Source organism: Dioscorea cayenensis, chromosome 1 (assembly GCF_009730915.1).
Source record: "Dioscorea cayenensis subsp. rotundata cultivar TDr96_F1 chromosome 1, TDr96_F1_v2_PseudoChromosome.rev07_lg8_w22 25.fasta, whole genome shotgun sequence".
In the NCBI taxonomy this organism is placed as follows: domain Eukaryota; kingdom Viridiplantae; phylum Streptophyta; class Magnoliopsida; order Dioscoreales; family Dioscoreaceae; genus Dioscorea; species Dioscorea cayenensis.
This window is the reverse complement of record NC_052471.1, coordinates 3,256,259-3,268,723: the sequence shown is the minus strand read 5'-3', so window position 1 is coordinate 3,268,723 and position 12,465 is coordinate 3,256,259. Positions and strand designations below refer to the sequence as shown.

At 36.7% G+C, this 12,465-nt stretch overlaps 1 protein-coding gene across 1 annotated transcript; it reads right to left on the bottom strand.

The window, feature by feature from the left end:
• Nucleotides 1-11,349: 11,349 nt before the first annotated feature.
• On the bottom strand, nt 11,350-12,465 carry LOC120262952. Its single transcript, XM_039270874.1, has one exon. The coding sequence runs from the start codon at nt 12,463-12,465 to the stop codon at nt 11,350-11,352; it is 1,116 nt and encodes a 371-aa protein (XP_039126808.1).

The window sequence follows — 12,465 nt, the reverse complement described above, 5'->3', positions numbered from 1 at the left end:
TCTGTAGTTTGTTGAAAGAAAAATTTTGAATTTTTCTTATCTTGTAAACCAAGTTACAATATAACAATATTCAAGCATGTTAAACAAAATGCTTAAATGCATGATGATACTCTTAAGAATTCAATTAGACAAGGCATTTCATCATTTAAAGACAAGTTGGTGCAAATCTCATTCTGTTCCATCTTCAACCACTTATTGCCATTGGTTGTGGAACCAATCGACTTCAGATTTTTGTATAAAAAAAATTCTTGGACTATACTCAAAGTAGATGGTCCACAAAGTAGTACTCATAAAAATATCCAAACCAAGATGATGAAGTCTGCATTCTTGGGGTGTTTAAGGATGACAGTAGAAGGTAGAAGATTTTGATTTAGAAGTGTGAGCACGCCAGGGTGTTATGTGATGTCTACGATAGTAGCAGATCTCTTGAAGGCATGGTTTGGAGTTTTAATTAGGGGTGGTAATGGGGCGGGGCGTGGATGAGGAGGCCTCATCCCATCCCCGCCGCTAGGGTGTTATGTGATGTCTACGATAGTAGCAGATCTCTTGAAGGCATGGTTTGGAGTTTTAATTAGGGGTGGTAATGGGGCGGGGCGTGGATGAGGAGGCCTCATCCCATCCCCGCCTCTGCCAGAGACGGGGATGGGGAATCCACGTTCCGACTTCCCTATGTGGAGGACTTTTAATGCAAAAATTGTTTCAATACTATTGATGTACCTTGCTTTTGACATGCACAAACCTTCAATTTCCTTGCTCATACTTTCCTTGACAATTACTGCAGTAAATCACAATATTTATCTAATTGACGTGGAGTTTAACAACAAATGAATCACTTGAGCCTAGCCACATTTTCCTGCTTCTTTTCCCACTATGGTATGCAGCACACATTAGAATTCTATTTGATTTACCGGTATGGTCTTGAGAAACAAACCATTTGCCAGTTTGAGCTTTCCTCTTATCTTGGCTAAATGATTTAATGTCTATCAATTAATAGATGAGATGAAGTATCATTATGGTTATAATGGATGTGAAATTTATCTGTAGATCAAGATAAACAGGACAACGAAGTTTCATGGTGTGTTTTTTCACACACACCACACACACACACAAATGATAATTATGTTTCTAAGAGCTTTAAACTGCAGAAAAGGTTTGCACAGAAAAAGCTCTTCAACAAAGAAAACTATGTAAACTTTGAGTAAAAAAAAGATGTATCGTACATACAGGTGTGGATTTTTTAAATCTCAATAAGAATGTGAAGGATTAATCAAGCATCAGCAACAGACAACGAGTTGTCGAGTATGTGCTACAGCAAGAACAGAGCATGTCTATCGACAAGAGATGAAAATAGTGCCCTCTCCACTTATTTCGATACTTTTCTTAGAATTGAGAGCACATTCTTCATTGATACTGCATCACATGGCAATATGATAGGGTCATCTCCTTCCAAATTTTCAAGAGCTTGCCAAGGGAACCATGAACTGCTTCTTCTCCAATGTGTAAACAAAGAAATCTCCACAATAGATAAACTGCATCATTGAAAACAGAATGCTTTATTGGCTCTTGTTAAGGAGATCATTCTCTTCTAGGATGCAACCTTCTGCAACTTCCTTGTCATCTCAGATATGTCAATTAGTATCAAAGCCTCGGTGTACTTGAAAATTGAGGTTGTCTTGGTGGCAAGAGCAACATGAACATATGCTTATATAGAAGAGAGAATATTGCTTCTTCCCATACATGTTAAAATTAATGCACCTCTAAAATAGTGGATAAAACTTTAGATAGAATTTGCAGAAACTTCTAGATGCTTAGAGAAAATTGTTTAGATATCACAGAACAATTTAGAATAGTTTTAGATGAAGAATGCATAGAAAAAAAAATTCTAAAGGTTACTTTGTTAAAAAAATCAAAAGATTCTAGAACCATGTACAACTACTATAAATACCTCATGACTTGTAACATTTAGAATTAAAATACGGAATGAAAGATCTTTTCTCAAACTAGTCCTCAAACTTCTAAGTGTCCACATTTTATTCTTAATTTTCATGACCCAAGTGACCCTTCAGACCAGGAAAATAACATTATTGGATTCGGTGTTGGAATTGGCACATGAAAAGTGAATTAAATGATGGCAGGTGATTGAAGAGTAGAGGGGTTGCTGAAATGGTTGTGTTTGTGTTTGTTTATTTCTGTGTTTATGTATGTTATGGGTGTCTGTGTATTAGTTGTTTTAGTCTGTCTGAAGATTTTGAATGTTTAGTTAAGTTGGTTTGAAGATAGGAGGGAAAGTAGTGGAGAAGTTGATGCTAGAATGAAGGGCTGAGATGGAATCATCTGATCAAATGAAGTAAGTTTAAGGCAAGTGGATCTTATAAGCGATTGGGTATTTTAATGCATGACATCTGGCCTTACGACTGATCATTAAGAAGTATATATATTATGTAAAATGAATAGCTGAAGAATGAGAAGGTTTTTGAGTGAATCAATGAACTGAACTTTTCCTCTATTTTCCTCTATTTTCCATTGTTGTTGAGTTGCTGTTCTTCATCTGTGTGTCCTCAAGGTTTTCATCAGTGGTATCAGAGCTACTAGGTGAGATTTTGTGAGGAATTGTTTCTGTTTGTTTGAAGTTCAGTGGTTGTAGTTGCTGTTGTTGTGTTGATAGCTAGCAAGATGCTTCAGATAAATTCAGTAAGGAAGATGGCCTCAAGTTCTTCCTCAGCACCAGATTTAACTCATACCTCTCTTCCCATATTCAATGGAGATGGGTATGATCGATGGAGCGTGCGCATGAAGACTTTCTTTAGATCTCAGAACTTGTGGACTGTAATTGAAGAAGGTGTTCAGACAGAGGGTGCTGATGCAAAGGTGTTATTAGAGAGTCAGAAGTATGATGCCAAGGCATTTTTTCTAATTCAACAAGCAGTAGATGAGCCAATGTTCGACAGAATAGTGAGGTTCACAACAGCAAAGGAAGCTTGGGAACATATTAAAACTGAGTATCATGGGTCAGCCAGGATGGTGGTGTCTGTTAGAAGGCAAACATTGAGACAGAAATTTGAAGAGTTCAGCATTATGTCACTAGAGTGCTTGCAATTGTTAATCAAATTAGAGGCTTGGGCTATGAACTTAAAGATGACGAAGTAGCGTCTAAAGTGATGAGAAGTTTATCTTCTAGATTTGATCATGTGGTGACCTCAATTGTAGAAGCAATAGATGTTAGCCAATTGTCTCTAAATGAGCTGAGTGGTAGTCTGCAAGCCCATGAAGCCAGATTTCATCATTTCGGTGATGGGGTAGGGGATAAAGTATTTGTATTGAAAAGAGCATCATCTAGTGGTTGTGGTACAGGTGGTTGTGGAGAACATTGGAGAGGAAGAGGCAGATCTTTTGATATGTCATCAAGGGGTGCATATAATAATGAGCAAAGACGACAACAGCTGCAATCTACTACTCATACAAGACAATTTGAAGGACCAAGGCAGTTTGGAAGGCAAGCTGGTGGTCAGAGGTCAGGAAGAGGGAGTTTACAAAATGTTTAATGCTTTAATTGTAAGAGGTTTGGGCATACAAAGTCACACTGTTGGTTTCAAGATAAAAATGTTGATCTAGGCTCTAGTTCAAATAGTAACAGAAATTCTGGGGAATATGGTAGTCTATTCATGATCCAAAAAGATAAAGATGGGGATAATTCTCATATTTGGATATTAGACAGTGGAGCTTCAAGTCATATGACTGGCAGAAAAGATTTGTTTTATCATTTAGATGAATCTCATAAAAATACAGTAAGACTGGGTGATGATCAGCAAATGATAGTTCATGGGATAGGTTCAATAGCAGTGCAGTTAAATAGAGGTGAAGTTAAATTAATTCATGGAGTGAAATATGTACCAAGTTTAGCAATTAGCAGAAAATGGATACAATGTGTTATTTGGTGACAATCAATGTTCTATCAAGCATTTGAAGACAGGTAATATTGTCATGACAGTGAAGAAGAATGAATGTAATGTATATCCAGCGGAATTCTCTAAGTATGATCAAGCACATGTGGTGTCTGTAGAGAACCAGTCTTTATTGTGGCATAGAAGACTTGGTCACTTGGGTTTTCAGGGCATTCAGTTTCTTCAACAAAGGAATCTAGTATTGGGTCTTCCAAAAATGCAGAAATTTGAGAAGTGTGAAGCTTGTATTCATGGTAAATTGGCAAGATTTCCATTTCCCACTGGCAGATCTTGGAGAGCAAAACAAAAATGGCAATTAATACATGCTGATGTTTGTGGTCCAATGCAGAATGAATCACATGGAGGAAAAAGGTATTTTCTGTTGTTTGTAGATGATCTTACTCGTATGTGTTGGATACATTTGCTTAGAAACAAATTTGAGGTGTTTGGATGTTTTAAGAAATTTATAGCACTAGTTGAAAGGCAAACTGATTTGAAAGTAAAAGTTCTCAGAACAGACAGAGGTGGTGAATTTTTATCTAAAGACTTTACTATGTTCTGTGATGGTTTGGAAATAAAGCATGAGTTGACAGCCCCTTATACACCCCAACAGAATGGGGTTGCAGAGAGGATAAGTAGAACTCTAGTTGAGAAAGCTAGAAGTACGATGAATGCTATGAATTTGCCAGTTGATTTTTGGGCAGAAGCTGCAGTAACAGCAGGCTATTTATCGAATGTATCACCAACTAGAGCAGTGTATAAAAAGACACCCCATGAAGTATGGTTTGGAAAAAAACCATATGTTGATCATTTAAGGGTGTTTGGTTGTGTGGTTTTTACTCATGTGCAGAATCAGCAGAAATTAGACAGTAGAGTAGAAAAGGGTATTTTTGTGGGTTATGCTCAAGATGCTAAAGCTTATAGAGTTTTTAATCCAGTGACAAACAAGATCATTATAAGCAGAGATATGGTGTTTATGGAGAATATAACCTGGACTTGGACTGCCAATGAATCTACTACTGAGAAATTTTTTGTGCCTGATGTTTTATCTGATAGTTCAGTGTCAGAAGGTGTATCAGATAGTATTCAGCAGAATGTATCAGCAGAAGAACAGTCTGATTCAAATATATCGAGAGGGCAGACAATTGAAAGGGGTGAACCTGAAATTGATGTTTCACCAATTCAAAAAGTGAGATCTCTCAGGAAAATTTATGAAAGTTGTTCATATGCTCTCACAGTTTCTGATCCAGTATCTAATGAAGAAGCACAAAAATCAGAGAATTGGCAGAAGGCTATTGTTGAAGAAATTCAGGCTATACAGAAAAATGGCACCTGGAATTTATGCTTATTACCATCTGAAATGAAGGTAATTGGGGAAAAATGGATATTTAAAACAATGTATAAACCTAATGGTGATGTGGAAAAATACAAAGCACCTTTGGTGGCTAAGGGTTATGCACAAGAATATGGGATTGATTATGAAGAGGTGTTTGCATCTGTGGCCAAACTAGATACTGTGAGAATTCTGTTGGCACTTGCTGCATTCAAAGGTTGGCCTGTATATCATTTGGATGTGAAATCAGCATTTCTCAATGGGAATATTGAAGAGGAAGTTTATGTTGCATAGCCACAAGGTTTTGAAATTCCTGGGAAAGAACATATGGTATATAAACTGGTGAAAGCTCTTTATGGATTGAAGCAAGCTCCAAGAGCTTGGTATGGAAAATTAGATTCCTGGTTTTAAGTGCAGGGTTTTCAGAGAAGTATTGTTGAGCATACATTGTATAAAAATATTGATGAGGGTGGAGAAATTCTACTGCCATGTGTGTATATGTGGATGATCTGATATATATGAATTCATCATTGGCATTACTGAATAAATTCAGAGAAACAATGAAGAAGCAATTTGAGATGAGTGATCTGGGATTGATGACTTATTTTTTGGGTTTTGAAGTGAAGCATGATTGTTTTGGTATTCGCATTTCTCAGAAAAAGTATGTGGGCGATTTGTTAAAATGTTTTCATATGCAGCATTGTAAATCAGTTTCAGTTCCTTTCAGTTCATGTGCCAAATTACAGTTCTTTGAAAATGCAAAGGATGCAAATGCCACCAGTTATAGAAGTTTGATTAGGAAATTGCTGTAATTAACACAATCAAGACCAGATATCATGTTCTCTGTGAGTTTTTTATCGAGATTTATGCAAAAGCCTACTCAAATTCATTTTGGAGCTGCCAAACATATTCTCAGATATTTAGCTGGTACACTGGACTATGGCATTCATTACAACAGAGGTGAAAAGTTTATATTGAGAGGGTATACTGATAGTGATTGGGCTGACAATTTGAAAGATAGGAAGGGTACATCAAGTGCGGTGTTTAATTTTAGGTCTGGAGCTGTATGTTGGCAATTGAAAAAGCAAGAAGTAGTTGCTCTCTCTTCAACGGAGCTGTATGTTGGCATTTGAAAAAGCAAGAAGTAGTTGCTCTCTCTTCAACAGAGGTAGAATACATTGCATTAGCTGCAGCATGTTGTCAAGGAGTTTGGATCAAGCAAGTGTTAAAAGATTGTGGAGTGAATTTTGAAGATCCAATCAATATATTCTGTGATAACAAATTATGATCACCAAGAATCCAGTTCTACATAGCAGAACAAAACACATTGACATCAAATTTCACTTTGTCCGTGAGCTTATGGTGAATCAAGTGATTAAGTTAAATTTCTGCAGAGCAAATGAACAGTTGGCTGATGTTTTCACCAAAGGGTTAGATGCTCAGAATTTTCACAGGCTAAGAGGTCAACTTGGTGTTTGCAGTCTTCAATCAAGGGGAGCTTGATGGCAAGTGATTGAAGAGTAGAGAGGTTGCTGAAATGGTTTTGTTTTTGTTTGTTTATTTATGTGTTTATGTATGTTATGAGTGTCTGTGTATAAGTTGTTTCAGTTTGTCTGAAGATTTTGAATGGTAGTTAAGTTGGTTTGAAGATAGGAGGGAAAGCAGAGGAGAAGCTGATGTTAGAATGAACGGCTGAGATGGAATCATCTTATCAAATGAAGTTAGTTCAAGGCAAGTGGAACTTATAAGCTGTTGGGCATTTGAATGAATGACACTGGCCTTATGACTCATCATTAAAAAGTGTATATTATGTAAAATGAATAGCTGATCAATAAAGTTGTGGTTTATCCACATTTATTTCACATGAATAGCTGAAGAATGAGAAGGTTTTTGAGTGAATGAATGAACTGAACTTTGCCTTTATTTTCCTCTATTTTCCATTGTTGTTGAGTTGTTGTTCTTCATCTGTATGTCTTCAAGGTTTTCATCACTAAATGCGGTTGGGTTGGAATAGAATTTGATGGTCAAAATATAAGATTTAAAAAATAAATAACATCCAAACAACTCTATGAATTCCAGAAAATATTCCAAAAAAGGAAAAAAAAAATTTAAAAAATATCCGTTGATAGCTTTCCTGCCAAGATAACCGTTGTAATTTTCTTCCAATATAAACCGTTGCCTTCCTTGTGGTTTGGCTTTCCAAACACCAAAGCCTCTCCTTCTCCAAGATCACCACTCTCAAGCTTATCAACAGAGTTGTTTGGCAGCATCATTGCTACGTTGTTCCCTTCTTCTCTTTCTCATTTTATGGTGAGCATCATCTCGATCTCTGAATTCTCTCTTCTTTTCTTTTCTTTTATGTTTAGTTTTACTTTTTTTTTTTTTTTTTTTTTTTTTTTATGGATTCATTTTTCTAGCTGAAGCAGAGTGGTTTTCCCATTTAGCATGAGTCATTTATGTTTATTTTTACTGTTTTTGTTCTCTCATTGTGAGTTGTTTCAGTGTTTGAAGAGAATGAAGTGATTTTTCTACTCAGCCCCCAAGGTATCAGAAGTTCTTGATTGATGTTACATTATGATCTGAAACCCTGAATGTTAGCATGAATCATTCATGTTTATTTTTACTGTTTTTGTGGATGGTTTCAGTGTTTGAAGAGAAGCAGAGTGGTTTTTCCACTCAAGTCTCCCCTGAGTATTAAAAGCTCTTAATTGGTGTTGAGTCATGATTTGAAACCCTAGATGTTAGCATGAGTCTTAAAACCTGCTGCTGTTGTTGTATCTTAATGTTTGGAATTAGATCTGGTACTTTGTTTTCTCAGTTTTTTGAGAATTATAGAGAGTTGATGTTCTCATGCACAATTAAATAAAGAGAATTTTACTAAGAAACAAGTAATTTAATTTGGTGTTCACCATTGGTAACAATTAAAGCACAGAGACAATAAAATCCTTATGACGTTTGAGATTAGGTAATTCAAAATTAATTTTAATTAAAAAATTTCTCTTTTTTTTCCTGATTGGTATGATGCCAATTTTCTTTTTATGTCATAGTTTCCTATACTTTCTTCATGATTTAGTCTCATCCAAGTTTTATCTTTAGCCTGTTTTTGGACTTGCAATTGGATTCCTTTTAAACTAAGTTTGTTTCTAAGTTTGTTTCTTTGATGGCACAGTAAGCCCTGGTGGATTTAGGATGTGAGCTTAATAACTTGTAGATGCTGCGAAGCATCCTTTGATACATTTGTGATGCTTGACATTGGAATGCCCTAGTGTTTCTTTGTAATCATCTCCACACAATTATTACCTCCTTGGTTACATTTTCTTTAATTTGATCTCACAGAAAATTCTCCAGATGATATAAATCTAATTTAATTCTGTTCATATGTTGCTCTAATTTGACATACCTTGTTCCATCTTCAAATTTGCTGGAATTCCTTGGAATCTGACATAGCTCTAATTTGATATCAGGGTGTGGAAGTAACAACATCTTCCTAACAACAGGCATTAGTGCAACTTATATTAGATACAGCTCAATCATTGTAGGATATCTATCACTGTGTCAATGAGCTCTCTTCCTTGGATTTGCATCAATGAGTATTAACCCTAATCTAGTCAGGGAGAAAAATCTGTTTAAATTCTTATCCTGCTAACTTCAACATTCTATTTTGACCAACCATTCATCTATTTACATTTTAGACAAGACTGATTTGTTTCACTTATTTTTCCTTTTCAAGTCAACTGAGTTTTGATTTCTTCTTGCAGATATTCATAGAGTATGTGTGTGTGTGTGTATTAATTGTTGTCGTGGTTTATTGTGCATGTTGTGTTCATTTCTAAATTACTCATATTATTGTGGTTTATATAGTTACATATATTATTGTGCAATCTTACTCATGTTGAAAAATAGCGCAAGTTCTTATTTTTAGGATTAAAAGAGGTACTCTGCTCTTATTAATGTAAGAAGGAGCTTTCTTGTAAAGGATTCAGAGATGTTACCATGTTAGTGAACTCATAAAAGTGCCCTACGCCGGTAGGATGTTGCCTCATTCTTAGGTGTCCTACTAAAGGTAGGTCGAGAAACAGTCATGGCTTTGCTAATCCCTCGTGACCGTTGTTCTCATGTCCAAGTAGTGTTGAAGAAGATGTGTCAATCATCATGGTGATTTTCAAGCACACTAAGATGATACTTTGGAGCGTTTACTGCTGACCTTTTATAGCTTTGAAAAAGCTACATGGTAGGGGAAAAGGCATGGCAACTGTACTAGGATGGCAACGCATCTTCGCATTCCAAGAACCTTCACAAAAGGGTTATGGAAGGGATCGTACCATTTGAGTGTTTTTCCATGCCTACCTTTTATGTGGAGAAAATAATTTTAGATGGTGTAAAATATGCCTTCCCTCATGACCGTTGTTCTCATGTCCAAGGTAGTGTTAAAGAAGATGTGTCGATCATCATGGTGATTTTCAAGCACACTGAGATGACTAGACTTAGGAGCGTTTACTACTGACCTTTTATAGCTTCGAAAAAGCTATATGGAAAGGGAAACAACATGGCATTATCACTTTACTAGGTTGGCAACGTATCTTCACATATCAAGAAGCTTCATGAAAGGGTTATGGAAGGGATCATACCATTTGAGTGTTTTTCCATGCTTATCTGCTATGTGGAGGAAACAACTGTGGACTTTTGGTTGCTCCATTTTGCCTATAAAGACCATGTTAAAGTTAATATAAAAACACCAAGAGTACTTCTTAGATGAATGGGTGTTTTAGGGTGTTTTTTACTTGAGAGGCATTGAATGAAATCTCTACTTGTAAAACTACAATTTCAATTGTGGAATATTTCTCCTTCTCCTCCCACGTGGAAGTGAACATCAAGGAAGGTAGGAAACCACTAGGCTATTCCTTGGTTCATGGTTTCTTCTTTTATATTTCCATTTTATTTTAATATCTTGTGTTGCTACCATTCATTGATCCTAAAAGCAACTATTAATAGAATATCTCTCTAATCCTTCCTTCTAAAGGGTAGAGAAAATGTGAAATTATTTTTCCTCTCACGGTAGGGATGAGGAGAATACTTTATATATATATAACCTAACCTTTTCTATACGTTTTTTTAGCTAACGGAGTTATAGGAACTAAAAAAAAAAAAAAGAATAGAGAAAAACAGAAGAACAATTTAAAAGTGGAGTCGAAACTCCAAGCAGATGTTGGTGAGCCAACGGGGACAATCACGACCAGAGTGGAAGAGTGAAGTCTGAAATTCCGACGACCAAAATTCACCAGAATATCTGTAATTCGGTTTTTGAGGTGGGAGATGGATTCGAAAATGAAGTCAGCCCATTTGTGAAGAATTGAATTGATATGATGAATGCTGGAAGCAAATCTCTCCAAGCAAAAATGTTAGAATAATCTTTGATCATGTGGACAACACTGAGATAGTCAGTGTGAAGCTTTGAAGTTGTCCGACATTCTTGAACACAGTTGTCAATAGGCAGCTGAATAGCCTTGATTTCCCCCTCAAGCTAAGAATCGGAGTAGAAACCCGTAGAACCCAAGAGAATTTGGTTTCAATTTGTGTAGATATTAAAACCTAGGCCACACTCCTTAGTAACAGCATCCCAAGAAGCATCAGTGGTGATGAGAATCATGAAAGGCAAGGAAAGAGGTTTAGTGATCTCCCTTATAAGAGGCCTTTAGCATTGAAGACTTCCGAAGTAAGAGCCCAAGCACGCCGAGGGATGAGGTTAAGATTTGGAGATTTTCTCTGAAAGGCAAGATTACATCGATCTTTCCAGATAAACCAGGAGACAATAGCAATGAAAGATTTGGCAAAATCATCTCCTGCCCATCAATTTATATTTGATTATAGCCAAACACCAGAGCTAAGATGATGCAAGATAGGTATCAAGCCCAAAGTGGTGCAGACAGAGTTCCAGTAGAACAAGACCTTGCTGCATTCCTAAATAACATGTCTTGCCGTTTCTTGGTAAAGACAATAGAAATGACAAGTAGTATGAGGAATAATGTTGAGATTATAGAGGAGGTCACCAGTGGGTAATTTGTTGTGGGCTAACTTCTAAATGAACATTTTGATTCGAGGAGTGGAAATAAGCCCCCAGATATTGCGCCAACCTCTCCAATGATTAACAGATTCCTCAAAAGAGTTTAGATGGTCATAGATAGTAGCAACAAGCCTACCCCTAGTAGGAGTTGGCCACCATATCCAATCATTATTTTCAAGAGCTTCATGAGAAATGATGCTAATGCCGTCAAAATCAAGATTATTGCCAAAGAGTTCAGTGCAAGCATTAAGATCAAAAGAGTTTTCAGATATGATCTGAGTAAAAGAGCAGTTATCCACCATATTCATGTTGAAGTAAGTGGGTTTGTGACTCAGTGGCAGATCCAGAAGCCAAGGATCATTGAAAAAATTGGTAATGTTTGGATTAAAGACAGAAATCTTCAAGTTTGGTTTTAGAATATCAGCTACTTTGCAGATGGAGTTGTAAAACCAAGAGGCGTTGGAAGTGCAATTTCTATCCCAAAGAGACCAATTTGGGTATTTTTTGTGGAAAATATGGACCCAGAATTTATTTTCATGATCGATCAAGGCAAAGATCTGTTTGGCCAATAGAGCACACCGAACATTCCTAAGATTTTGAAGGCCCAAACCCCCATCAGATTTGCTAAGGGTAGAAGTTTTCCAGGCAATTAAGTGGAAACCTCCAGCATTATTGTTCCTATCCCCAGAGAAAGCTACAAGCCAGCTTTGAAAAGGAGTCAAGGATAGAATCTGGAAGGAAAAAAACAAAGAGGTGGTAGGTTGAAATCGAGAAAAAACTACTATTAAGGAGGAGCACTCAACCTGCTTGGGAGTGAGGGGAGTGGCTCCAAGCCTTTTGATCTTAGTTTGGGCTCGCTTTGGAAGGAAATTGAAATGACTAGCAGGAAGATGAAGAGGGAAGATGGGGGCCCCAAGGTAAGTGAAAGGGAAGGAGCCCAGGTACATACCCAAAAGAGACGAAATGGACTTAGAAACTCTATTGTTAAACCAAGTCAGCAAGTAAATCACAGATTTGGTGAGGTTTGGGCGTTGGCCAATAATATCCGAATAAAGATTTAAGCAAAAAAGGACATTTCTAGCGGATTGCTTAGAAGCTTTGGTGATAAGGGTCAAATCATCAGCAAACAT